Source organism: Eimeria necatrix, genomic scaffold (genome assembly GCF_000499385.1).
Source record: "Eimeria necatrix Houghton genomic scaffold, Enh_scaff59, whole genome shotgun sequence".
NCBI classification, from domain to species: domain Eukaryota; phylum Apicomplexa; class Conoidasida; order Eucoccidiorida; family Eimeriidae; genus Eimeria; species Eimeria necatrix.
The window spans coordinates 58755-83031 of record NW_013651698.1 but is presented as its reverse complement, the minus strand read 5'-3'; the positions used below and the strand labels follow the sequence as shown (position 1 = coordinate 83031).

General features: G+C 53.8%; 4 protein-coding genes across 4 annotated transcripts; 3 read left to right on the top strand and 1 right to left on the bottom strand.

Annotated features, from left to right (window-relative positions):
- Positions 1-254: 254 nt before the first annotated feature.
- Positions 255-9715, top strand: ENH_00065220 (hypothetical protein, conserved; the record flags this gene model as incomplete). The annotated part of the gene is given in 11 exon segments (XM_013577279.1): positions 255-331; positions 636-2847; positions 2853-3293; positions 3493-4310; positions 4501-6106; positions 6712-6822; positions 7113-7175; positions 7412-7489; positions 7737-8704; positions 8807-9290; positions 9572-9715. Coding segments are annotated over 11 exon segments (7002 nt in total).
- Positions 9716-10630: 915 nt separating this feature from the next.
- On the bottom strand, positions 10631-15875 carry ENH_00065210 (eukaryotic translation initiation factor 3 subunit 7, putative; the record flags this gene model as incomplete). Its single annotated transcript, XM_013577278.1, has 12 exons — positions 10631-10751; positions 10852-10984; positions 11256-11423; positions 12017-12144; positions 12440-12511; positions 12900-13054; positions 13333-13545; positions 13918-14075; positions 14495-14621; positions 14923-15059; positions 15347-15443; positions 15669-15875. 12 exons carry the CDS (start codon positions 15873-15875, stop codon positions 10631-10633), a joined length of 1716 nt encoding a protein of 571 aa, XP_013432732.1.
- Positions 15876-17313: 1438 nt separating this feature from the next.
- Positions 17314-18509, top strand: ENH_00065200 (conserved hypothetical ATP binding domain-containing protein, putative; the record flags this gene model as incomplete). The annotated part of the gene is made up of 2 exons (XM_013577277.1): positions 17314-18168; positions 18309-18509. 2 exons carry the CDS (start codon positions 17314-17316, stop codon positions 18507-18509), a joined length of 1056 nt encoding a protein of 351 aa, XP_013432731.1.
- Positions 18510-21382: 2873 nt separating this feature from the next.
- On the top strand, positions 21383-23215 carry ENH_00065190 (WGS project CADU00000000 data, contig 00001346, related; the record flags this gene model as incomplete). Its single annotated transcript, XM_013577276.1, has 1 exon — positions 21383-23215. The coding sequence occupies one exon, from the start codon at positions 21383-21385 to the stop codon at positions 23213-23215; it is 1833 nt and encodes a 610-aa protein (XP_013432730.1).
- Positions 23216-24277: the final 1062 nt, after the last annotated feature.

Genomic DNA, 24277 nt, shown 5'->3' with positions numbered 1-24277 from the left:
AGCCCGCCTGCAGCAGCAGCTGCGGCATTGCGGTAGTAAATACTGCACATGATATTGCTGCGTTTCTCGTTTTAAGGTTTTCCTAGAGCAGCAGAAATCTTCAGTCTCTGCTGCTAGCAGCAGTAGCAACGGCAACACATGCAGCGGCAGAAGTGTGTTTAAATACTACGAGAATTGCAGCGTTTCCTGCCAGGCTGTTGCTGCAGCAGCAGCTGCATTCCTGCAACGCTCTTGGGCATTCTGCCTGTAAAGTAATGTTCCCTAAACAAGAGCAGAAGGAGCAGCGGCGGGTGCAGCAGCAGCGGGAGCAGCAGGAGCAGCAGCAGGAGCGGTCCGTAGCAAGACCAGTAGAAGCCGTGGGAGGGGAAGCAGCAATAGCGGCGTTTCCCCGAGCACGGCGGCATATTTTTTTTTGTAGTTAACTGCTTCTTCGAGCAGCAGCAGCAGCAGCAGCGGCAGCGCATGCTGCTTATTTGGAAGCAGTAGCCTCCGTCTGGTGCTGCACCGGCCACACCAACTGGCCTACGAAATCTAGTAGTAGCAGCAGCAGCAGCAGCAGCAGTAGAACCCGCCTACCTACATGAAGCAGCAGCGTCTGCAGCGGCAGGAAGGCTCCCTCTTCCCGCTGAATCCAGAATAGCAGCAGCAGCAGCAGCAGCTGCAGCGGCACCTGCTGCAGCGATTCTGGGCAGCACTTGCCAACTGCAGCACGGAACTGGGCGCAGCAAAGGCGGCGAAAGAGGCAGCAGCAGCAGCAGGACCCGCAGCAGCGATATGGACCGTGCTGCTGTGGCCGGTGGTTGCTCAGTAGCTGAAACGAGACAAGAATCTGCAGCTGCAGCAGCAGCAGCAGCAGCAGCAGCAGCACTAGGGCCACCACCAAGAGCTTCATCCAGCAAGAGGCGCATCACAGGAGCAGTAGCATCTGTTGCTGCTGCTGTTGCTTCTGTGTCTGTGGCAGCAGCAGACATGTCTCCGAGGGCTGGCCTTAGGACCACCCCAAGGCGCCGTCGTCCTCTCCGCAGCAGCAGCAGCAGCACTGTAGCAGCAGTAACAGCAGCAGCAGCTGCAGCTGCAGCACCGGCTGAGCAGCTCGCAGCGAAGGTCTCCTCGCACCGTTCTGTGGATTCAGCAGCAGCAGCAGCAGCAGCAGACTCTCCTACGCACCAGCACTTCAGCAGGGCTGCGCGAACCCGACAGCAGCAGCAGCTGCAGCAGCAGCAGCTGCAGCAGCAGCAGCTGCAGCAGCAGCAGCAGCAGAATGGCTTCGACACCACGGAAGTGGTCTACTGCGCCCTCCTCTCGGGCGCAGAGGATCTTGCTGCTTCTCCTCTTTCGGGACTAGAAGCAGCCAAGCAGCAGCAGCAAACAACTGGTGTTGCAGAAACTGTAGCAGAAGCAGCAAATGCAGCAGAGACAGCAGCAGCTCCCGTAGCAGCAGCAGCTGTTGGCGTTGTTGCAGCAGTTGGGGGCAGCACAGTCCCGCAGCGGCTGCCAGTCGCAGCGCCAGAGACTGCAGCAAGAGCTGCTTCTCTTGGTTTTCCTGCTGCCCCGTCTGCTGCTGCTGCTGCTGCTGCTGCCTCCACGCAGGGCAGCAGCAGCAGCAGCAGGCGGGCACTGAGAGCAGCTAACTCGCATTGTTTGTCCACACCAAACGACGCAGCTGCAGCAGCTGCAGTTGCAGCAGGAGCAGCAGCAGCAGCAGCAGCAGCAGCAGAAGGGAGTGAGGCGACCCCAACAGTCAGGACGGAGTCTGGCCGTCCTGCTGCTGCTGCTGCTGCAGCACGAAAGCGTCTTGGTGCTGCTGCAGGTCATCCAAACCATAGTAAGAGGCACAGGAGGCAGCAGGCGGCGGAGCAGCAGCAAGGGGACGAGCCTGCTGCTGCTGCTGCTGCATGTGGTGATGCTGCGGCTGCAGCTGCGGCTGCAGCTGCGGCTGCAGCTGCTGCTGCTCCTGCTGCTGCTCCTGCTGCTGCTCCTGCTGCTTCTGAGGGCGACAGAGTAGAGGCACAGGCAGCAGCAAGCGTGGTGCGATTGGCCCCGCCAGAGTCAGAGTCAGCAACAGCAGCAGCAGCCCCTGCTGCTGCTGCAGAGCAGCCTGGGACAGAATCCTCACGAGATTCAAGTGGCAGCAGCAGCAGCAGCAGCAGCAGTAGCAGGACAAGGCGCGCTGCTGCGGCTGCAGCAGCTGCTGCTTTGCAGTCCTGTACTAAAAAGCAACGAGCTGTGCCGTGTAGGAGTTCTGGCAGCACTGCCTGCTCCTGCAGCAGCTGCAGCTGCTGCTCCAGCAGCAGCAGCAGCAGCAGCAACGGCGGGAGCAGCAATATGGAAGCCGTTGGCCAAGTTCAGAATAGCGATAATGTCGGCAGCAGCAGCAGCAGCAGCAGCAGCAGCTCTGCCTCTGGCTGCTCGTCCTCTGGCATATCAGCAACAGCAGCAGCAGCAGCAGCAGCAGCAAGTGCTGCTGCGGCGTTGCCGCGCAGCGTGGCCGCCGTGGAAGCTATAAGCTTGCTGCAGCAGCTGTGGGTGCGGCCCGTGCTGCAGTACGCAGAGACACTGGACCCGCTGCTGCTGCCCTCGCGAGACCATTTTGCTGCTACTTATTCTTTAGTGCAGCAATTGACGGAGGCAGAGGAGACAGCCTTTCAAGTTTATTGTCTCTTCCGCATATCTCTTGCGGAGTGGGCTGCGAAGCAGCTGCGAGTCATTGTGCAGCAGCAGCAGCAGCAGCAGCAGCAGCAGCAGCACGCAGTGGCGGCAGCAAGAACGCACCAAGTGGCGCCAGCGTCAGCAGCAGCGCACCTGGTGTCCCTTTGCCCGAGAAATGCTGCTGCGCAGATTGTCGAGTAGCTGAGAGGGACAGCAGCAAGTGCTGCCGCAGCAGCTGCCCAGCTGGCGGCGCTGCTGCTGCAGCGGATCGCGAAACAGCTGCTATGGAGACCCGCAGGCCCCACGGCTGTTTGCGCTGCACGGGCAGGCAGCAGCAGCAGCAGCAGCAGCTGCTGCAGCAGCAGCTGCAGCAGCAGCAGGCGTTTCCCGTGCAGCTGCACGCTCGCCGCGTGCTGCAGCAGCCGCTGCAGCAGCACCGCGAAGACGGCTTGCTGTGCAGCTGCAGCGCCTGCGGCACTTCGCTGCTGCAGCGGCTGCTGCGCTGCTGGGAGGTGTATGGACACCTCGTTTATTGGCTTATGAGGGGCTTTTGCTATTTAGACAGATTCTTCACAGGAAGAAGAAAGGAAATAGGAGACACTCCAAACTTGCTGCTGTGTGCCTTGGCTGTTTTCCAAACCTGCGTAAGGAGGCTCGTGCTGCAGCTGCTGCTGCTCCCCGTGTGGCTGCTGCTGCTGCTTCCGTGGGGCGGGGCGTGCTCTTTTGCTGCTGTTGCTGCTCCCTCTTTTGCTGCTGTTGCTGCTGCACCTTTTGCTGCTGCTGCTGCTGCTGCTGTGCTTCTATTTGGTGCTGCTGGGGCGGACTACGTGTGCTGTTTTTCAGGTGTATGCGCAAATACACAAAAGGACTGTAGAGGCTCTTACTGCAACAGTTGCTGGCTACAGGCAGCAGCTGCAGCAGTCACAGCAGCAGCAGCAGCAGCTGCTGCTGCAGCCGCAGCACCATGGCATCGATCCTGCTTCCTTTAGAAAACTAATGCTGATGCTGTGCTGCTTGGGGGAACCCCATATTGCTGCTCTTGAGTCCTTCCCAGCAGAAGCAGCAGCAGCAGCAGCAGCAGCAGCAGCAGGAGCAGCGGCGGAATGTGCAGTGTACGGTCAAGTCGCGCAGCGGCCACCTGAGAACTCCAGGGCCCTAAGCGACAAGATTAGCAGCAGCAGCAGCAGCAGCAGCAGCAGTAGCAGCGGCAGCAGCAACAACGGGCGCAGCAGGGCGATGCGTGTCGTACAATGGCGTCTTCTTCCCTCGCCTCAAAGTGGAGATTCTTCTTCCGTGTCTGCTGCTGCCCGGCGGCAGCAGCAGACTGCCGCTGCGCAGCAGCAGCACGCTGCTGCTGCACGACAACAGCAAACTGTTGCTGCCCGGCAGCAGCACATTGCTATGGCTCAGCGCCAACCAACTGTGACTGCTCAGTGGCAGCAAGCTGCGGCTGCTCAGCAGCACCAGCAGCTGAGTCAGCAGCAGCTGCAGGAACTGCAGCAGGGAACAGTCACAAGGGATCATCAGCAAAGGGTGGAAAGGCAGCAGCTGCAGCAGCAGCTGCAGCAGCACCTGCTGCATCAACGCCACATGCAGCTGCAGCAACAGCAGCAGCAGCAGCACCACCAGCCAACTGGCCGTTTTTTTGACGACTTGCAGCAGTGAGTGCTGCTATCGCTGCTGCTTTCCTCTGTGCTGCAGTTGTCTCACGGGATATGCAGCTAATTTGTCTTGCTGCTGTTCGTCTTGCCATGTCTGCTGCTTCGCTGCCTTGTGGAAAAGTGTGGGGCTACGTTTGCTTTTGTTATGACTGCTGCTGCTGCTGCTGCTGCTTCTTGGGTGTCTCTGCAGTTTCATGCTGACGGAATCGGAGAGCTATTACTGCAGCAAGTCCAGGGAGTGGCTGCTACAGGACCTTGCCGCTGCTCCGCCAGAGGCGCAGCAGCAGCTGCTGCAGCAGCACCATCCGCAGCAGCGAATTGACTTTGCTGCTGCAGCGGACTGCGCTGCAGCAGCAGCAGCAGCAACAGCACAGCAGCAGCGACTGCATCAGCGGACGCGTACACTTGGCACGTGCTGGTTGCGGGCGTGTTGCGATTCGTCAGCAGCAGCTGCTGCAGCTGCAGCGCGAGCAGCAGCACTGCCTTCAGCAGCAGCAACAAAAGAAGAGGATGAGACCGTCACCGTGACAGTATACTGCAGCTGCGGCAGTGGCACTTGCTGCGAAGGCCACTCGAGCTCTCCGCAGCAGCAGCAGCCTCGGCAGCTGAAGCTGCGCGCATGTGAGGCGCGTTTGCTGCGTCGCCTGCAGCAGCAGCAAACAGAAGGGGGGCTGAGCTGCAGCAGCTACACAGAGCGCGTGCACATGCTGCTGTTCGGGGAGCAGCAAGTGTTCAAGCTTGCTGCGTTGTGGCCGCGGCTGCAGCAGAACCTGCTGCAGAAGGCCACGAAGATAGCAGTAATGGATTGTTTGCATTTTGTCTTGTGTGGACCTGGGGGTCTCACGGATCTGCTGCAGCAGCACGCCTTCGTAAACGACCTGCATGCTGCGCCCTACCAGCAGGAGCAGAGCCAGCAGCAGCAGCAGCAGCAGCAGCAGAGCGAACCTGTCGAGGAAACGGGGTGGGATGTGGGAGGACACGGCATCTGGGAGTGCAGCAGCAGCAGTGGCGGCGGCAGCAGCAACGCCTGCAGCAGCAGCTCCACAAGCGGCAGCAACTTGAGTTTCAGACCTAGCGGCAGCGAGTGCAACGCCAGCAGCAGCAGCAGCAGCAGCAGCAGCAGCGGTGGGGTGATAGACTTGTGCTTGCTCCTGAAGCATCGTCGGCTGCTGCTGCACTCTGTGTGGAGGCTGCTGCGGCTCTACAGGCCAACGCAGCAGCGGCAGCAAAAGCCCAGAGATCTGGTTGCTGCTCTCGTTAGAGAAGCCATCTCAGCCCGCGTGCTGCAGATCACCGAGCCGCTGCGGACTGCAGCCGTGCAGGCCGCAACAGCAGCAGCTGCTGCTGCAGCAGCAGCGCCAGGAGCACGAGCTGCCTCGCCTACAGAGAAGCCGCAAACACGTGGAGCAGCCAGCAGCGACGTCGCTGCTGCTGCTGCTGCTGCTGCTGCAGGGGCACAGACAAAGGCTGCAGCAGACCCACCAAGCCGCCGTGTCACTCGCAGCATCAGCAGCAGCAGCACCAGCAGCGGCAGCAAAGCTGCGCTGCTGCAGCAGGACCTTCCCGCGGGGAAAGGCAGAGGACGGGGCACTGCGCGCGTTTCTTCTGTAAAGAAGCAGCAGCAGCAGCAGATGCAGCTGGAGCAGCAGCAGCAGCAGCAGCAGCGGGAAGAGGACTGGCTGGAGGGGCCCCAGGGCGTGGCCTGCCGGCGCCTGCTGGACTTCCAGGGAGAAGTCGGGAGGCTCATAGATTTTGTTTTTAAGGGAGACGCGAGAATGGTGGAGGTAATAGGAACGGTGAGATGACTTTTAATTCTTTTTCTTTTTTTAATTTTTTTTCTATTTCTGCTGCTGCTGCTGCTGCTGCTATTTGAGTCCTTTTCTCCTATTTTCCCCCTCCAGCTCCGGCTCTTGGGGCCCCCAGCTTCGCCCTGCAGCGCTGCTGCTGCTGCTGCTGTCGGGCCCCTCTTTTTGTTCGTTTTATTTTTCATTTATTTCTTGTCTTCCGCAATTTTCGTCTTTTCTGCTGCTTCTCTCTTTAAAGCTCCTGCTGCAGTTATGACTAGGGAATTAGAAGCAGCAAAAGATCTAGCAGCTGCTGCACCTGTGGCTCTGCGCTTTTCTCTCTGCTTCCGATCTTTTGGATTTCCGCTTTTGTTTATACTCTTTAGCTGCTAGTTGCATCTCCTGTCTTTGTTTCTTTTTGCCTTTTTTGCTTTTTCTTTTTTTTGCCGAGTGGAGGGTTTGGGTCGAGCCCCTCTGCTGCCTCTTGTTATCTTTTGCTGCAGCTTGAGCCGCTGGGCGCAGGGCTAGGGTTTAGGTGCTTTGCAGTGCAGTTAGGGTTTAGGGTTTGCTGCTGTTTTTCAGCCCAGAAGGGTTTAGGGTTTGCTGCTGTTCTTCAGGCCATAAGGGACGCTCTCTCTCACGTTTCTTCCTTAGCAGCTTCACTCTGCCTCTACTGGGATCGGTTCCTTCCACGGCTGCAGAGATATTCACAAACCAAGAAAGTTGCGGTGCGCTGCTGCTGCTGCTGCTGCTGCAGCTGCTGCTGCTGCAGCTGCTGCTGCTGTTGCTGCCAGACTCTGTGCTTCTGCTCTAACAGTTCGCTTGCTGGAAGGAGCTCCGCAGCTCGTGCTGCTGTGCAGGATCAGCAGCAGCTGCTGCAGCAGCGGCAGCTGCCACTCTCATCATTGCTTGGAGTGAAGTTACGCACGAGCTGCTGCAGCTATACGGGGCTTAATGCAGAGCAGCAGTTGGCCCGCCTTGCATTGCTGCTGCTGTGGCTGCTGCTGTGCTGCTGCAGGCCCATCTTGTCGCGTTGCTGCAGAACATGCCGGACAGAGCTGGCTTCCTTGAGGCTTACAGGGTAACTTTGCTGCAGTGGCGGCTGCTGCTGCTTTTTGGCTATTATCTTTTGTGCTGCTGCTCTCCTCGATTACAGCGGCAGCAGCAGCACCAACAGCAACGCGAGAAGCAGCTGCAGCGGCAGCAGCTCGCACCTCTTTGCTCGGTTGTTGCTGCTGCGCCGTCAATCCAGGAGAGCTGCTGCTGCTGCTGCCATTAATGCTGCAGATTTTTTCGTGCATTGGGTTTCTGCTGCAGAGGCACCTGGGAGATCGACTGCTGCTGCGCGGCTGCAGGGGAATAGAGCAAGAGAAGCTGATTGCAGATCTTCTCGAGGTGTGTGCAGCTGCAGCAGCTGCTAGAACTCTCTTAGTGCTGCTGTGCTGCTGCTGGTGCTGCGGCGAAGCTGCTGCAGCGTCCCCTGTTCAGCTGCTGTTGAGCCCATTTGCTTCCCTTTCGGCTTTTTTGAAGTTCCTTACTGGGTTTTTCTTGCCTCATTCTTACTGGGTTTTTCTTGAATCATTCCCATTCAAAGCTTATTCCATTTATTATATTTTTCTTCTTTTTTCTGTCCATTCTGCAGAGGCACGCAGGGGCGGACCTGCAAGCAACAGTGCGCATTGCTGCAATGCCGCGAGACATAGAAGCAAGTGCGCTGCTGTCGAGGGAGTTCCAGCAGCAGCAGCGGCAGCAGGAGCACCAGCAGCGGAAGCAGGAGCAGCAGCAGCTCGATGAGCGGCAGCGGCAGCAGACGCACCAAATGTGCATGCGGCACCTCCGAGAAACTGTGCAGATCAGCCGAGAGCAGCAGCAGCAGCAGCAGCGAGGCCGCAGCTCACAGCGGCTGCAACAACTGCAGCTGCAGCGACAGCGGCAGCAGCACCAGAAGGAGCAGCAGCAGCTGGCTAAGCAGCACCAGCAGGAGCAGCAGGAACACAACTCCCAGAGGGAACAGCAGGCGCAGCAGCAGCGACTGCAGCAAGAGCTGCTGCTGCAGCAGCTAGATGATGCCGACGAGACACCCGAGTTGCTGCGGCTCCCGTATCCGCAGCAGCAGTTCAGCGCCCTCATTCTGCGCTGGAACTGCTGGGCTGTGGAGGAGAGGCAAAGAGACTTGAGAAACAGCACGCAGCTGCTGCTGCCCCCGCAGCTGTCTCAGCCAATAGTGTCTTTCACTGCTTTCTACACTGGCAAGTACTCCAGCAGGGTTTTGGCGTGGCAGATGCACTGCAGCAGAGTGACATTCGCAACATCGCTGTACACCCCAGCAGCAGCAGCAACAGCAGCAGCTGCTGCGGCGGCTGTCGCGGTCAGCGAGGAAAACAGCAGCAACTGCGTCAGAAGGCAAAGCCAGCGGCTCCAACCTCCACCCTCGCAGGCAGCTCGTAGCTGCAGTAGCAGCAACAGCTGCAGCAGGAACAGCAGCAGCAAGAACCCCGGCAGCAGCAATGCTTGTAGCAAAAGCGCCACAGCCACTAGCTCAGGGCCTCTTGTGACGCTGCTAGAGACTGACCCGTATGCTGCTACGATCCTGCTGCTATTCAATGATGAGTAAGTGTTTCTACCACTGCTGCTGCTGGTTTGTTGTTTCTGCTGCTCGTTGTTGCTTTGCTGCTGCACTGGAAGTTCTTTGAGCCACTGCTTGTGCTGCAGCGCGAGAGCAGCAAGGGGCATTTCTCTGGAAGAAATAGAGGCGGAGACGAAATTTCGACCTGCAGAGATTACTGAAGCAGCAGCATCGCTGCTGCGGCCTCTCCCACTGCTGATGCTGTGTCCTCCAGGGCATTTGCAGGAGCAAGCAGAGCAGCAGGAGCAGCGGAGAGGGCAGCAGCAGCAGCAGCAGCATGAAGAAGATGGCAGGGACCGCAAGGCATTTGCTGATGATCTGGAGGCCAAACTTGCTGGTGGTTGGTTGCTGCGGGTGAACGAGACCTTCTGCAGCAGCAGCGACAGCAGCAGCAGCAGTAGCAGCAAGTGGCAGTACATCCGCTGCTGTCCCGCGTTATCTTTGGCTGCCATTGCTGAAGCAAAGCAGCAAAAGAAAGAAACGATGGTGCAGAGCAAGAAGGAAGAGGCGCCCACGTCAGCAGCAGATAAGAAAATCCTGCTGGAGGCAGCTCTTGTGCGAATTCTCAAGGTACTTCGCAGAAACGGAACAACAACTAAACCCCAAAAGCTGCACAATTAGTGTAGAAAAGCCTCAGCAATGAAGGCTGCAGTGGGATTGCGATCTAGCGCTGCTTCCTGTAGGGCTTAATGCGCAACTCTGGAAGAAAACATGGTGGAGAGCCAGCAATCGTGCCGCTGCTGCTGCGCTGCTGCTGCTGCCTTTACTTGTGCCTCTGCGTGTCTACTTTCATGCCATTTGCTCTTGCATTTCAACAGCAAGAGCGCCTGCGTGTACTGCTGCTGCTGCAGCGTGAGGGCTCAGCCGACGATGCAGCGCTGGCTGCTGCAGTTCTGGGACCAACAAGGACACCAGCAGCAGAGGAGCAGCTGCAGCAAGCTTTAGGTTCTCTTGTGGAGAGGGAGTTTTTGCGAAGGGACGAGGAAAATCCGTAAGCTTAGTCTTTGTTGGTGCTGCTGCTGCCGTTGCTGCTCTTGCTGCTGCTGCTGCTGCTGGTGCAAGCCACACACTGGCAATAACGCCGAGATCAGTGAGGATTTACTTTCCTTGTCTGCCTACTGCATTCAGGAGGGTCTTCCACTACGTCCCATAGCAGTCAACTACAGGCAGCTGCTGCACAATTGGCAACTGCAGCAACAGCGACAGCAGGAGCGATTGCTACTGCTGCTGTTGCTGTTCTTGTACTCCGCAAAATGGCAGCAGCTGAGGCCGCAGACGCTGCAGCCAGAGATGCAGCGGCAGCAGCTGTTGTTTCTTTGGCCGTTACCAGAGTTTCGCTGGTAAGTGCAGCAGCTCGAATTGCAGCAGCAGCAGCAGCTGCAGCCGGACTTGTGGGGTGTCGGGGGGCATGGAGAGGATCCAGCCACTGAGCCTCGCCGCACTTTTGTCTTTGATTTTAATTAATTTCCAACTGCGTTCGCGTATCATTGGCTACACACGCAGCACTGCTGCAGCAATATCTAGTGAGGCAGCTGCGGCAGCAGCGTTGGCCCCCCAGTAGCACTAGCAGCAGCAACAGCCCTAGCAACAGCAGCTACTGCAAAACTCGCCCGTCGCTATACCGGGCTGCATGCATCACAATTATCCTTAGTTCTTTTCTGTCTCTCCCCAACACTGCAGCCGTGAACTGCCAGTCCCGAGTAAACCGCATGATGCTTATCTGCATCCATGCAAGCTGCGGGCCTGCACGCGCATGCGCGCTTGCATGCACTGGGGAATTCAAAGGAAGCGCATGCAGCGTCATTTGCGCGCGATGTCCGTGCATGCATTTGCCGGGTCTCCTTCTTTGGCCAGACTTCGGTGGGCTCCTGAAACGTTGAACAATCTTCCTGTTTTGTCTGTCTTCCGCTCTACTGTTCCTCCTCTGCCTGTTCCCTGTTGGCTTCGTTTGCTTCTTCTCTCTCCTCTTCATCCTCTGGGCGCGAGTACAGGCGCATCATCGGCTTCGTTGGGTCCTTTAGCAGCACGTATCTGCGCAGTCACCCCCAGCCTTGCATGCATGCCGCATTGAGCGCATGCACAGCAAGCAAACATTGCGGCAGCTGCTTTTTACTTGTTTTCAACTTCTCACCTGCCGTCAGGCTTGTCTTCGAGCAGATCGAGTACAGCCCTCACAATACCCCAGGCGTTTTCCGGCCTGAGACCAATTTGCCTTCCCAGGTCTCTTGTCTGATAATTGTGCACCGTCAGAATTAAGTGCTGCTCTGTTAAGCGAAAAGAACAAAAACAACATGACTGCGAGAATGTATAACGAAAAATGGGGAGGCAAAGCCAGAAGTCAATGACATAGTATACAATTGCGGCAAGCGCTTTCAGAAAGCTAACGCAAGACAAGAGCAGCAGCACTAGTCGCAAGAAACGCAGAATAGAACCGGAGCACGACGGCAGCAGCGCAAGAGTGCCAAACTTTGAAAAGTGTCTGTAGTCGGAACGACTAAGCAGGCAAAGGAATTCACCAACCCGATTCATTCTCACCATTGTCGTTGGGCGTCTTCCTGGCGACAAAGCCAAGTCGAAGCTCATCACAACCGGCAATCATTGCTGATGTCACAAACTTTCTCAATTTGCAAGCGTTGTTGCGAACCTCCGTGGCCAAAAGAGCACCCCGCTGGCTCTCTAAGAGAGTGCGCCAGTTCTTCTGCCCTGCGCCTCAGCATACACCGCAGCGGATGGGAATTGGGCAGCAAAGCCAGATTTACTACAAGGAAAAGATAATTCATGACGAAATGAACAACCAGAAAGGCCGATCACCATGCAAAAAAGTGGACTACAAAAGTAAACCAGCATGGTTCTCGTTCGGTTTTGTATCAGCCATAGCGCCAGCTTGAAATGAACAGGCGAATACATACTATTCGAGAAGGCAGTTTTATGGATATTCAAAATAGTACTAATTCAAAATAATACTCATACGGATAATAAACAGAAACGGTAAGGCAGGACAATCTGCTGCAATACGCCCCACGCAGTGGAGAAAGCCAGCAAACGAATACATCAAGAAATACTTGAACAGCAATACAAAACCACACAATAAATCACCTAACAATTAACATGCACACATAAGCAGATAGAAAGCAATCAGTAAGCAAATTAAGGTGCCTTTACGCGTAATTTCGTGAGGCGCAGGGCTAGATGAACCCGAACTGTGCAGCTAGCGACCAGGCATCCAAACAAACAATAAGTTAAAGAATCGACATTAAAAAAATATGAAAAGAAGCATGAGGCAAACAAGCTCTCACCTTTTGGCTCTATCTCGTTAAGAGCACAAGTATAAATGTACCCTCCCCCATCCACAATGAAGTTGTCACCCTCTCTTGCTTCCTTCAGGTCCGCGCGCGCCATTGGAGACTTGGCGTAAACCTCAGCCCTGCATGCAGAGCCAAAGGGAAAGCATGCATGTGATTGCAGGATGCAGGTATTACAGGCAAAGGTGAACTTCGGGAGTACAACAAAGGAAATTGACGTCGAAAGACACCAATGGAGACAGAAACGAAAAGGCAGATAAAGACGCTGAGACGCAACTAATGAGAGGCAGCAACAGGGCGGCAAAAGCTGAAAAGGAAGGCGGAATAAACAGCGACACCTGACGCGAACCAGATGGGGCGATTTGAGGGGCATAAATGGACAAAAAAAGAACATGCAACACATAAAACATAACAAACCTTGTAAGGATGTTGATGGGGCGGCGAGAGGCGTTCGGTCCGGCGCGAGGAGGAATAGTGAAGAGGCGGTATCTGAGATGAGAGGCAGAAACATCCGCTGACTAGCTAATTGCACAGTAGCCTTTCTTCGCTATTATTACAATTATTTTTAAACTAATAAGTGGGGAAAAATACATGGAAAACGGCAAAGAAAAGGCGAAGACCCGCACTCAGATCAGCAGGCAACAAAACGCAGAAGCTCAGAGAGTAACGGTGCAAACAAATATGCGAAAAAGCATGCACCAGACAGAGAGAAAAAGAAGAGCAAATGAGAAAACAAGCAGCAGCATCTCTTGCGTGAGATGCCTGCGATAGACACATATATGAAACAATGGAATAGTTTTCCAACACAACAAGCCCTCTGAATAGAAGCAACCGAACCTATTAGTTTCCGCAACCAGTTCAGGCACTTCACTCATACCTGTAAGCAATGGTCGCAGGAGTATCCCCACTCTCCACAAATGGGGCAGGCGGATACTCAGCAGCGATTTCGCCGGGCACCAAGAGCTGCTGCCTCAAATTCTGGTTGATACGGACAGCCTCAAACCCTAGAGCTGCTGGGCGATTTAGGCGGTTCTGCACGCAAATGTTACATCCTAAACCCTCTGTCTTAACCCCCTAAGCAGCGCAATAATGCTATCTTCAGTTCTTGCGCACGTTCCGAAGTCCTAGCGTCACAGGAACTTGGGCAGTCCTATCAGAGGCTAACCCTACAGGCTCTACCCAAGACCTTTTACTAACCCTAAAGCATAGTCCTATACAGATCTGTGGCCCTTGCTGCACCGTTTAAGAGTCTGTGGCGCCTTCTAAACCCTCTAAAGCGCAAAACTCTAAACCCTAGACCCAAGTCTCACCTCTGCATCTTGCATTGGGGGCTCAATGCTCGTTTCGTTGACGGTGAGCAGATCCACAATGGATCCATTGGCCTTGTCGATAATGATTTTCCCGTCAATCTTGGTCAGGTAAAGATGCCACGAGTACTTGGACTGAGGCGCCGCCATGAGGCAAGCCAGTACCTGGTCGGTTGCTGCAACATCAACCTGTTTGCTGCCGTTTAACATATAATCCTGCAGTTCATACGCGCAAATAATCGAATAAAACGCTCCACAAACGATCTAAGTCTACAAACAGTTACACTAGGTGAAACTGAGGAGGGGGGATGCACTTATTTGGCCGACGGCAGAAAATTGCTCGCCCGCAGGACGGCAGCAGCAGCAGTAATAGCAGCAGCGGCACGAAGCGCAAATGCTGCAGGAGCAGCAGCCTCAAGCCCACCAACCATTGCAGCAAAAGGCAAGCCCAGCAATTCTCAATAGCAGCACAAGCAGCAGCAGCAGACGCAGCACCAATAACACCCATCACCAGCCGCAGCTCCACCCCAACATTACACCGACCCAACCCCCAGCAGCAGCAGCAGCAATAGCAGCAGCAAATCTGACCCTGATGACTTCATCATCTTGTGTGGTGACCCAGTAGTAGTAGAAGTTGCTGCTGAGGTTCTGCATTGGCACCGGCAGTTTGCTGGAAATCTTGTCAGCTTGCCGCGAGTAGACACCCAAGGTGCCGCGCCACTCCAAGTCCTCAACAGTTACACGTGCTGTAGGACACAAAACAAGAGAATAAGTGAATAATCAACAAACGACTAATAACCGCTCATGAGTAGAGAACAAAATACTGTGTAGGAGGGGCAAAAGAAACTAGACACTAGTGAAATCGACGCAGAGGCATCCGGCTGCGCATCCTGCCGTTAGGGAAAATATGCACAGCTCCAAACACGCAAAAACTGCTGCTGCTATTTCTGTTGCACCTGCTGCTGCTGTCGCTCGTGCTGCTGCTGTTGCTCCTGCTGCTGGCGGAACCATTCCCACCCTGCCCAACCTCTAGAACCCTTTCGAAAAAGGAAAGCTAGGAAAGACAGAGCCAACTGATCTGTACCAGCCCCGACCAAAAGAGTAATGGCACGCCCATTGCCACGAATATGAACACTAGAAGCAAGAAAACTGCAGCTGCGCTTACGAGTTTCAATCTGCTGCTTGTGCAGCTGCTGCAGCGGCAGCTCCGCCAGAACCTGCCAGTCGTTGGTGGGCTGAATAGACCATTCAGAGAAGGCGCGGTGGCGCGCGTGGATGCGGGCGTATCTTGCCTGAGATAAAGATATCAAAAAGTTAAATTTGACGAAATTAAATTCAAGTTTTGAACCAAAAAGTTGAACTGAGGCCGAGGCTGCCTAGCAATGGGCTTTCTGCTTCCTCCAAGGATATTTTCTGGTTGGTGAAGGAAGGAACTGCAGGTGGTGGTTTGTTCAACCCAAACCCCAAACCCTAAACCCTAAACCCTGAGTCTACTTCCTCGAGCTAATTTTCTGAATTTTTCCAGAAACGAACTACCAATGCAAGTGAAACAACTCGAGCAGTCGTTTTGAAATGAACGGAAACAAGACGCACTTGCTGTTGCTGCTGCTGCTTCTTCTGGTCGCTCTTTGCCTTTTTGCCCAACTTCAGCTCCTCTTCATCTTTTGTCTTTTCGTTAAATGCTGCAGTTGTCTGCTTCACCGGGGCTCTGCGACGGCTGAGCCAGCCCTCTGTAGACAAGTACGCAAAGAGGCGACTTGTGGGCATTTGGGCGAAACTTACTGGCCATTCAAGTTTTGAATTTGAAACAAAGTCATTTGAACTTAGAACGAAAACAAGGTCCAAAGAGCTATAAAGCACAGACAGACAACTATATAGAGTTACTCGCCCATGAGCCCTCAATCCAAAACCCTAAACCCTAAACCTTAACAAGAAATCCAAACCCTAATCCTACCCCCTAAACCCTAGCAGGAAAACCCTAAGCCCTAAACCCTTAACCCTCAAGCTTAAACCCTACCTCCTGTGGTCTTGTGCCGCATCATTGGCTTGCTGTCAACCATGTGGAATTCCTTCTCATCATCCACTGGAGCCGCTCCCCTTGGGTCTCTTTGCTTCTGCAGGCGCACCCAATTCCAAACCGTGAACCCTAAACCCTAAACCCTAAACCCTAAACGCGGAACCCTAAACCCTAGTCGGCGCGTCGCGTTGCCCCCAAATGGCTGCTTTCAATTCACCATAGCTGTTTGTCAGCCGAAACACAAACCCTAGCGCCGACCCCAGCCAGCCGCTATCTTCTATAGTGTAAACCCTAAACCCTAAACCCTAAACCCTAGACTCACGCTGTTGAATGTGAAATCGCAGCACCTAAAGAGCTGCTGAGAAAAGAGAGGAGACTTCAGGTTGAGGTCGAAAGGCAAAACCTCCAAAAGGGATAAACCCTCCTGCAAATGGTCATCCTCAGATTTGCTGTTTGGCTTCTCGGGGGGCCCCCAGCAGGGGGCCCCGCCAGAGGCGTAGGGGAATATGTCGTTGGCCGAGGCAGGCATCGCAGCAAACCCTAAACCCTAAACCCTAGGTAAACCCTAGGTAGCAGAATCGCCCTGTGCAGGCCACGCAGAAGCCACACATGCACAAAGCCGCTAGCTCCGAGACCCAGGATAAACCTGAACCCAAGGGAAGCTCTCAACAGGAAAGCCCTAAACCCTAAACCCTAAACCCTAAGCCCTAAACCCTCCTTCTGGCCCTGCTCCCGGTCCAAGGCCCCCAGCAGCCCACACTGACGCCCACAGCGCTCGTGGCCTCCGCAGCCAACAGATGTGTTAGTCACGGTGGACTAGGTGCGAGGGTTTAGGGTTTGGGGTTTAGGGTTTGGCGCATGCGTGTGGGGGCTGAGCAAGAGCGCTGAAAAACAAGCAGCTGCCGCTGCTGCTGCTGCCTCAAACGCCGTAATATAATTTGAATATGTCTTTAATTAAAAGTAGAAAGTGGTGAGGCAAAGATCTAGGAGTTCTTCGCGGGCCGAGGACATAGGGCTTAGGGTTTAGGGTTTAGGGTTTACGGGCCCCCCACAAGACCCACCGCGGAAGGAAGAAAACCACTTGAGCCAACAAAATCCCCAGAAACCAACTAAGGCTGAGGTGTAAATGCCGCAAAACAAAGCCTCAGTGTACAACTACTGCTGCTGTTGTTGCTGCTGCTGCTGCTGCTGCTGCGCAACGGGGCTTTCCAGGGCCTTCTCTCAGCAAGTGACCCTTAACTTCCAATTATATCTTTTCTCCTTCGTATTAATCTCAACTCTGCTTTTAAATATGTTTTCCAGACACACAAATACCTGCCTTTGACCACTGCGTGCTTCCCGAGCCTCCAGCAGCAGCAACAGCAGCAGCAGCGGCGAAGGCAGCAGCACAGAAACTCCCGAGGAAGTGACACTGCAGTTTCTTAGAAGGCAAGCATCCCGAGACAGAAGCGGCGGTATCTGCAGCCGCCTCAACTAAACAATCAGCAGAGAGCAGCAGCAGCAGCAGCAGCAGCAGCAACACAGGAGCAGCAGCAGAAGGAGCAGCAGCAGTGAAGGTCACCGCCGCTGCTGCGGAGCCTCACTTGTATGCGTGGCTTCTGGAGGCCCTCAGATTGGCAGTGAAACGACACCAAGAGCCCTGCCAGCCGCAGCATCTGCAGCGGGCGCAGCTGCTGCAGCAAACGCTGCAGCAGCAAGAACTGCAGCGCAGCAGCAAGAACTGCAGCAGTTTCTGCAGAAGACTTGCATGCACGCAGCCCGAACTTCATGCTCAAGAAGCAAGACCTGCAATAGAGGCTGCAGGAAGCAAATTCCGCTGCAGCAGCGCCGCCAGCAGCGGGAAGAGCAGCAGCAGTGGCAGCAGGAGCTGCATCGCCAGCAGCATCTCTGGCTGCTGCAGCGTCGGAAGCAGCAGCAGGGAGCCGCAGCCAGCTGCAGCAAAGCAGCAGAGGCTGAGAAGCAGCAAAATGGTTCGCAACGGAGTGCTTTTAATGGGCCCGGCGGGGAGCGGGAAGAGCACTTTGTGTCACCACCTGCAGCAGCAGTACGAGGTGTCTAGACACCGCGTGGCCTGCGTGAACCTGGACCCTGCTGCTGAGTACATGCCTTACGAGCCTCTGGTGGACATAAGAGAATTAATAACAGCAGATGACGCAGCAGAGGAGCTGCAGCTGGGCCCGAACGGCTCGCTGGTGTTCTGCATTGAGTACTTGGAGCAGCACAAGGAGTGGCTGGAGGAGAAGTTGCTGGAGTTGTGCGAAGACGACTTGCTGCTGTTCGACTTGCCCGGGCAAATCGAGCTGTTCGTACACCTCGACTCTTTTCGATTCATTTTCAACTACTTGGAAAAACAAGGATTCAGATTTTGCGTGGCTTATTGTCTGGACGTGAACTTCTTCACGGACGCGGCCAAGTCCATCAGCGGCTCGCTGCTGGCTCTCAACGCAATGCTTTTCTTCGAACTTCCCCACGTCAACATTTTGACCAAGTGCGACTTGGTCAGCAAGCTGAACATCACCACCCGGGAGAGCAGCAGCAAGCGCGGGCCAAGACGCAGCCACAGACCCAGAGGCGCTGCTGCAGCAGCAGCTGCTGCTGCAGCAAACGACCGCGAAGAGGAAGAGGACAGCGAAGAAGAAGAAAGCGACGAAAGTGATGAAGACGAAGCCGACACGGCGGGCGCCCAGTGGGCCGGCAGGTGTATAGACACCTCAGCTTTCGCTGTACGGGTGGACGACGCGGGCCCAGATGAAACGGAAGAAGATATTGTTGTCGAACAACTGCTTTCAAAGGACGTGCAACAAATAGTGGAAGAACTGGATGTACGCTGCAGCTGCTGCTGCTGCTGATGCTGCTGCTGCTGCTGCTGCTGCTTGTGCTTGAAGCGCAGGCGTAGTGCTGCTCCCTTCGCCTCTGGATGTGCTGCTGCTGCTGCGGCTGTTGCTGCTGCTGCTGTGCTCAGGATAACATGCCTGCGAACTTCCGTGATCTTCACCGAGCCTTTGCTTCTGTCTTGGAGGAATTCGGACTTGTTTCTTTTTATCCTTTAAACATCTCAAACGAAAATTCAATTATCAACTTAGGCACGCTCCTCAGAAGCACTGTGCAGGCAGACGAAGACGACGAACCGCGGGCGGACTATGACTACCAAGCGGAAGCCTAGCAGCTGCTGCGGTTGCTGCTGCTGCTGCTACAGCTGCTGCTGCAGTTGCTGCTGCAGCTGCTGCAGTAACGGTGGCCTAGCTCCTGTTTGAGTTGCGGGTAGGGCAAGCAGCAGCTGCAGCAGAGGACCTCGTTGCTGCTTTATCAGGGCAAGCTGCTTTCTGCGGAGGTGCAGCAGAATAGACCCAGCGATCTGCTGCTGCTGCTATAACAGTTGCTGTCGCTGCTGCTGAATCCTTTGCAGCTCTAAGGAGCTGCCGAAGTCTACTGTTGTTGCCATTATTCCCAAATACAATTTCGCTAGGAAGAGTTAGCTGCACTCAAAAGGTAGAGGCACTCTAACAAATTGGGGGAATCTGATGCTATTATATTTTGAAAAGGTGCAGTGACACCCCAATCCTCGCGTTGCCATGGCTGTTGCTACCAGCAGCGCAACACCTTTTCTGGTTTGAAACCAGTAGCAGCAGCAGGGCTTGTGCTGCTGCTGCTGCTGCGGGATCGACAGCCGGTGCTTTACACATTTTCGTAGCTGCTGAGGTGCTGATGCACTTTTTGCAGGTGTTGCTGCCGCAGTTCCTGCAGTTGATACAGCAGCAGCAGCTACCGCTGATTGCTGCACCTGGTTCAGGTTTGGCTGCGCATGAAGCGGCTGCGCTTGTTGCAGAAGCTGCTGCAGCGGTCTAAGAGACTGTTGTATTGTCTGTTGCATCTTTGCCTTTTCTCTGTCAAAAGCTTTTAAATACGGCAAGGAAGGTGCCAGTTACGGCTTTCTTGCATTTGCGACCTTTTGCCCAAATGCTGTCTTGTTTTCCTTCAAGCTGGCATTCCAAATAGACACAAAACAAATTCACCACTCAGATCTGTTGTGAGTCGAAAGCTCACACTCTAAGATTCAAGACTAGGGGCTTAGAGCCCAAGTAGGCTGCTGCTTGGCAGCAGCTTTGTTGCTCTCGCCACTGCTGCGCTGCTGCTGGCGTTCGAGCAGCAGCTGCTGCTGCGTCAGCTAAGGCGTGCGCGGAACTCAGGCGAGTTTTCGCTTTCTTGATGCAAAGAAAGCAGCAGCCGCAGCACCAACTGCAGCAGTAGCAGTAACAGCAGCAGCACTAACAACAACTGTAGCAGCATTGGCTTCACTCGCAGCACAAGCAGCAAATATCAGCTTCCCACTTTCTGGTGTGCGTGGGGTCAGCAACGGCTGCAGCTGTTGCTGGTCGTTTGTTGATTCTACAGTCGCTGCTGCTGCTGCTGTAGCCGCCGCATCACCAGCAACAGTAGCAGCAAAAGCTACTGCTGCTGCCGTCAAGTGAACGTGGAAACTTTGCCTTCTTCTCAACCGCTGAGCAGATATTGGCAGAGGCTTGGATTTGCTTGAACCCTTTTTTATCATCTGATATATCATTTATGATTGATTTGTTTGTTTTGTCTCTTATTTCGTTCGGTCTTGTTGTTTGCTCGTCTCAGTGCCTGTTCATACATATCTCAAGCCCCTCGTTCGTTTCTTCTTTGCTTGCTTTTGTTCGTTTGCACTAGTGCGCCAACTTTATCTGGTTCACCGTTATTTTTGCACATTTCTCTGCACTAGTCTTTGCTTTCCTTTTGTGTTTATTTGCCAATTTCTTTGTTTGCCGGCGCATCTGGTTGGCTGTTTGTTTGCTCTTGCTTTTGTTTGTTCTTTTGCATATTACTCTCTCTTTCCACTGCTCGCCCGTTTAGTCTGCGCCTGACCTCCTGTGTTTTTTTAAACTGCAAATTGTAATCCACTTCCCCTATTTGTTTCTTTTTCCCCTGTATTTGTGTTTGCCTGAATGATTACTTTTCTCCCCTGCCACTAAGTTGATGTTGGCGTATTTCTGTTTTCGAGCTCCTGCGCTACGTCCCCTTTCCCAGTTGATAGCAGCAAAAGAGTGCCCGAAAAGGTGAAAGGAAACGGTGAGACATTATTTGTTTGAAAGGCTTTTGCTTAAGCCTCCAGCACAGGGATGAAAGCCTACATCGCTCAATATTAGTCCAAATGGAAGCATTTGGAGTGACACGGACTCCGTAGCATGCTGCATCCCCCAAAAGCCCCTACAGCACCTAAATATGTAATAGCCTAAAGATGTCATCCACAGCTTTCCTCTGATCAGCTAGCATTCCCCAGAAAAGCCTCCGCGATCTACACTCCTTATCCACAAATGAGGTCTCGTTGCTCTCAGCTGTGAAACTGGGCAAGAGGGGTTTATTCTCCCACACTTATTTGCAAGTGAACAAGCGAAGATTTACTAAGCAAATGGCCTTCCTCTTTTGGCTTGAATATAACAGTTTTACTTCCGTATTTAATCCTAAAATGCACGTCGGGAACAGGAGACGCTGTCTGTGTGCGGAGATGTGTCGACGGCTGGCCATCAAGTTCCCCTGGGCCAAAACAAGCTCAATTTCCCACTTTCAGGGGCTAAAAAAATTTCAAACAACTGAAGTTTCCAATTTTATTCTTAGTAATTGGGGAAAAAGGCGGACGTTTGTCGAGTGGATCCGGGCCGCAGCCGACAGGCGCAGAGGGGTCCGGAGAATGTGGTCCGTCGGCGATGGTTCAGTTTCGCGCCTTCTGCGAAAGGGCTTGCTGACGCATATTTTGCGAAGTTTACTTTTGAAAAGAATTGATCAAATAACGTAAATTAAGGAAAGGGTATTGGTTTAAGGCTGGGTTCTTCAGGCAACTATGACTGTCCCGTGTTGTCCTTCTTGAGTGTGCAAATCGAGATCAACCGCCCTGCAACTCCACTGATTTGCCCTCCGAGCTGGCTGTTAAGTGGGGTTGAAACGCCCCTAAACATTTGTATATTTTAGTAATCCTCAAAGGCCTTTGATGTGCCTGTCCTTCTTCCCATTTTCAAGATGAAGACAGCAATTTTCTGGATTGCTGCAGCAGCGCCTGCCTTGGTTTCCAGCTTGCAGCTGCATCCACGGCTTAGCGACGATGCAAATCTTGCCTCAGCGCCGCTCTTAGAGGAAAAGAGCCCGCAAGCTCTGCTGCAGATGGACCGCCTGCGCCAGTTAGCACCCAGAGCCCGCCTGATTCGTGAGTTGGGGCGCCGTATCAATCAAGGTAATGCTGCTGGTGGGCTTCCAGAAGGCGCTGAAAGAAATGGAAACAATGCCTGGCCAAGCCAACTGGGCAGGACAAGTGCCGATGCCGTGCTGCAGAACCGGCTGGCCCGGCGCGCCGCTGCAGCAGCCGCTCCGCATTTCGCAGCCCAGTCGCGTTTGTTGGAGCCGCCATCTGCTGATGCCCACAGGCCTGTCTTCGCCCGACGCCTTGTCTCTCCTCCTCATAGGCAGCAATTTCCTCCTTTCCAAGGCTCGGGGGCTCCAGGGCTGAGGCGAACAGGTGCTATTCGTTTGAGTTCAACTTCCGCGGGAACCTCTGAGGGCAAGGAGGCACAGCCGCAGCAAAAGGAGGCCACGCCAACTTTGACTAAAGAGCAGACGGAGGCACTGCAAAAGGAAGTGGCTGACGCTGTTACTCACAACACTAGAGTGCTTAAACTCGAAAGCCAAAACAGACCGTCGTCGTCATTCAAGCAAAATGTAGAGCGGAGTGTGCTTAAAGCGCTGAAGTCCATGTGTCCTGAGAACACTGAAGATGGAACAGTAATACTGACAAGCATGAGGGACATAGCAACTGGGGACTTGGCCTTTCACTCCGTCGTCGCGAAAGTTGGGCCGGTGCTTGGTGTTGGGGGTGCTGGTCTGGTGCTACAACTGGAGCTTTTGAACGAAAATGCTGTTTCAGCTCTGGGTGTCAAGCAGCTAGCAGCAAAAGTTACATATTTCCCAGTGCCGAACCCATCGCCCTCGCCGGCTGAACTGAAGCACGCAAGGCAGATGATAGAAGATATATGTGCGTCCGAGACAAGTTCAGTTAAGCGGCTAGTCCTCGCGGCTACTCAAAACCTCCCAGAAGGTGCCAAAGTTAGCACAAAAGAAGTAGCAGATGAAAACGGCTGGGCGTTGCCGCTGTTTGAGGCTTACGTAGGGTCGCCAGGACGTGGGCCGCAGCACCATGGAGGTCACATGATCGGCGGCAAAGTGGTTCTTTCCCAAATAATGCTGGGAGATGGACTATCCCTGGGCTTGCCATCTGGCAAGGGCGAGCCCTATTTGGCGCCAAGTCTGCAGGCCCGAGAGCTGCTTTGCAAGGATCTCATTATGAGTGTGTCGAGAATGCACGAGTTAGGTCAGTGCCACATGGACCTTAAGCCTGAAAATGTACTTATTTCTCCCAGCGGAAAGCCGCTGTTGAGCGACTTCGGGATGGTGGGAAGGTCAGGGGAAAGTAGGGCATGCTACAATGGCACCATTTTGTTCATGGACCCATCCACTGCGTCTTGCGCCATCCGCGATGGCTACTTGCCCGTAAGCGCATCCTATGATGCATGGGCATTGGGGGCAACGCTATATGTCTTTTTAACTGGGGGGCAAATGCCCTACAAGATTGGTCCCGGAGAGAATTTGCTGAAGAAACTGGCCTCCTTGGATACCACTAATCGGAGTGCACGAGCCAAATTGACAAGTCTTGTGAAGGGAGAAACGTACGAAGACCCCACAACCAAACTTTTAGACATGGGAGTTTCACCCAAGCTGGCCCATGCTGTTGGTACGATGCTTGACCGCGACAAATATAAAAGATCTAGTGTGGTGGGAGTGGCAAAGGCTCTTCAGGATTAATGGAGGCTCCCTGCTGCGTACACTGCAATAAGTCACTAACGATGATTGGCCTTTGGAATGTTTTTTATTGCCAGTGGTGTTAATGGAGCTGGGGATAGGCTGGACTGGAGGAAATAATCGCGAGTGTGGGCAGGGTGGCACCATTGAACCGCGCTGTTATTTTATAGCTTGTGCGTAGACCCTTCTTGTTTGAATCAATCTTCAACAAAGTGTGTGACAGCGTGTGTGCAACGTTAATACTGTTGCCATCCCTCATTGACACCTTAGTCTGCGGTGGTTGTTTTCACTGCAAGTTGGGAAAGGCAGAGCTCGCTACTTTTGGTGTCTCAACGCTGCGCCTGGCAGTGTGCGAAAGCATTTGTTTTCTGCAAAACGGAATAATCCAGACCAACACTGCAGACTGCATATTTAACGCCTCATTTATCCAGAGGCACTGAAGTGCAGTTGCTTTTTCGCTCTATAGTACTCCCATCTACCAGTCCCCCTAACGATCTTGTTACTTAATACGTAACCTGACAGATCCAGCGAGCATACCTTCTCGTTCGGCTAAAGAATTTAGCAATGTTATCTCGTTCGGCTCAAAAATTTGGCAATCTTATCCGCTAGTTGTGCTCGGCTGCATTCATAAAACAAGAGGAATAATGGGAGCATGCATTTACAACTGAAGCCGTCAGGATGACACACCAGAGATTCAATAGTGTCATGTGTTTGCATTACAACACTACAATGTAGCAATACCCTGGCTCTGCAGAAGCTTGGCCACCTGCTTCATAACTCGATTGCAATCCAAGACTGGCGTGGACATGTCTGCGATTGTTGCATCTGGCGCAAGCTCTGGCCAATTTGACAAGCCCTCAAATAGTCATAATAGCATTTTTGTTGGCAATAAGTGCCTGTTTTGCGGAGAACGGAGGCGCCGTTGACGCTGTTTCAATGTCGGCGCACTTGTGTGACCCACCAGTAACATCACACTGAGACGAAACTCACAGTAGCAAAAACTATTTGAAATTCATTTTTGAAAGCTTTAAAAGGGATATTGTAACATAATTGCTTGACTGTTTC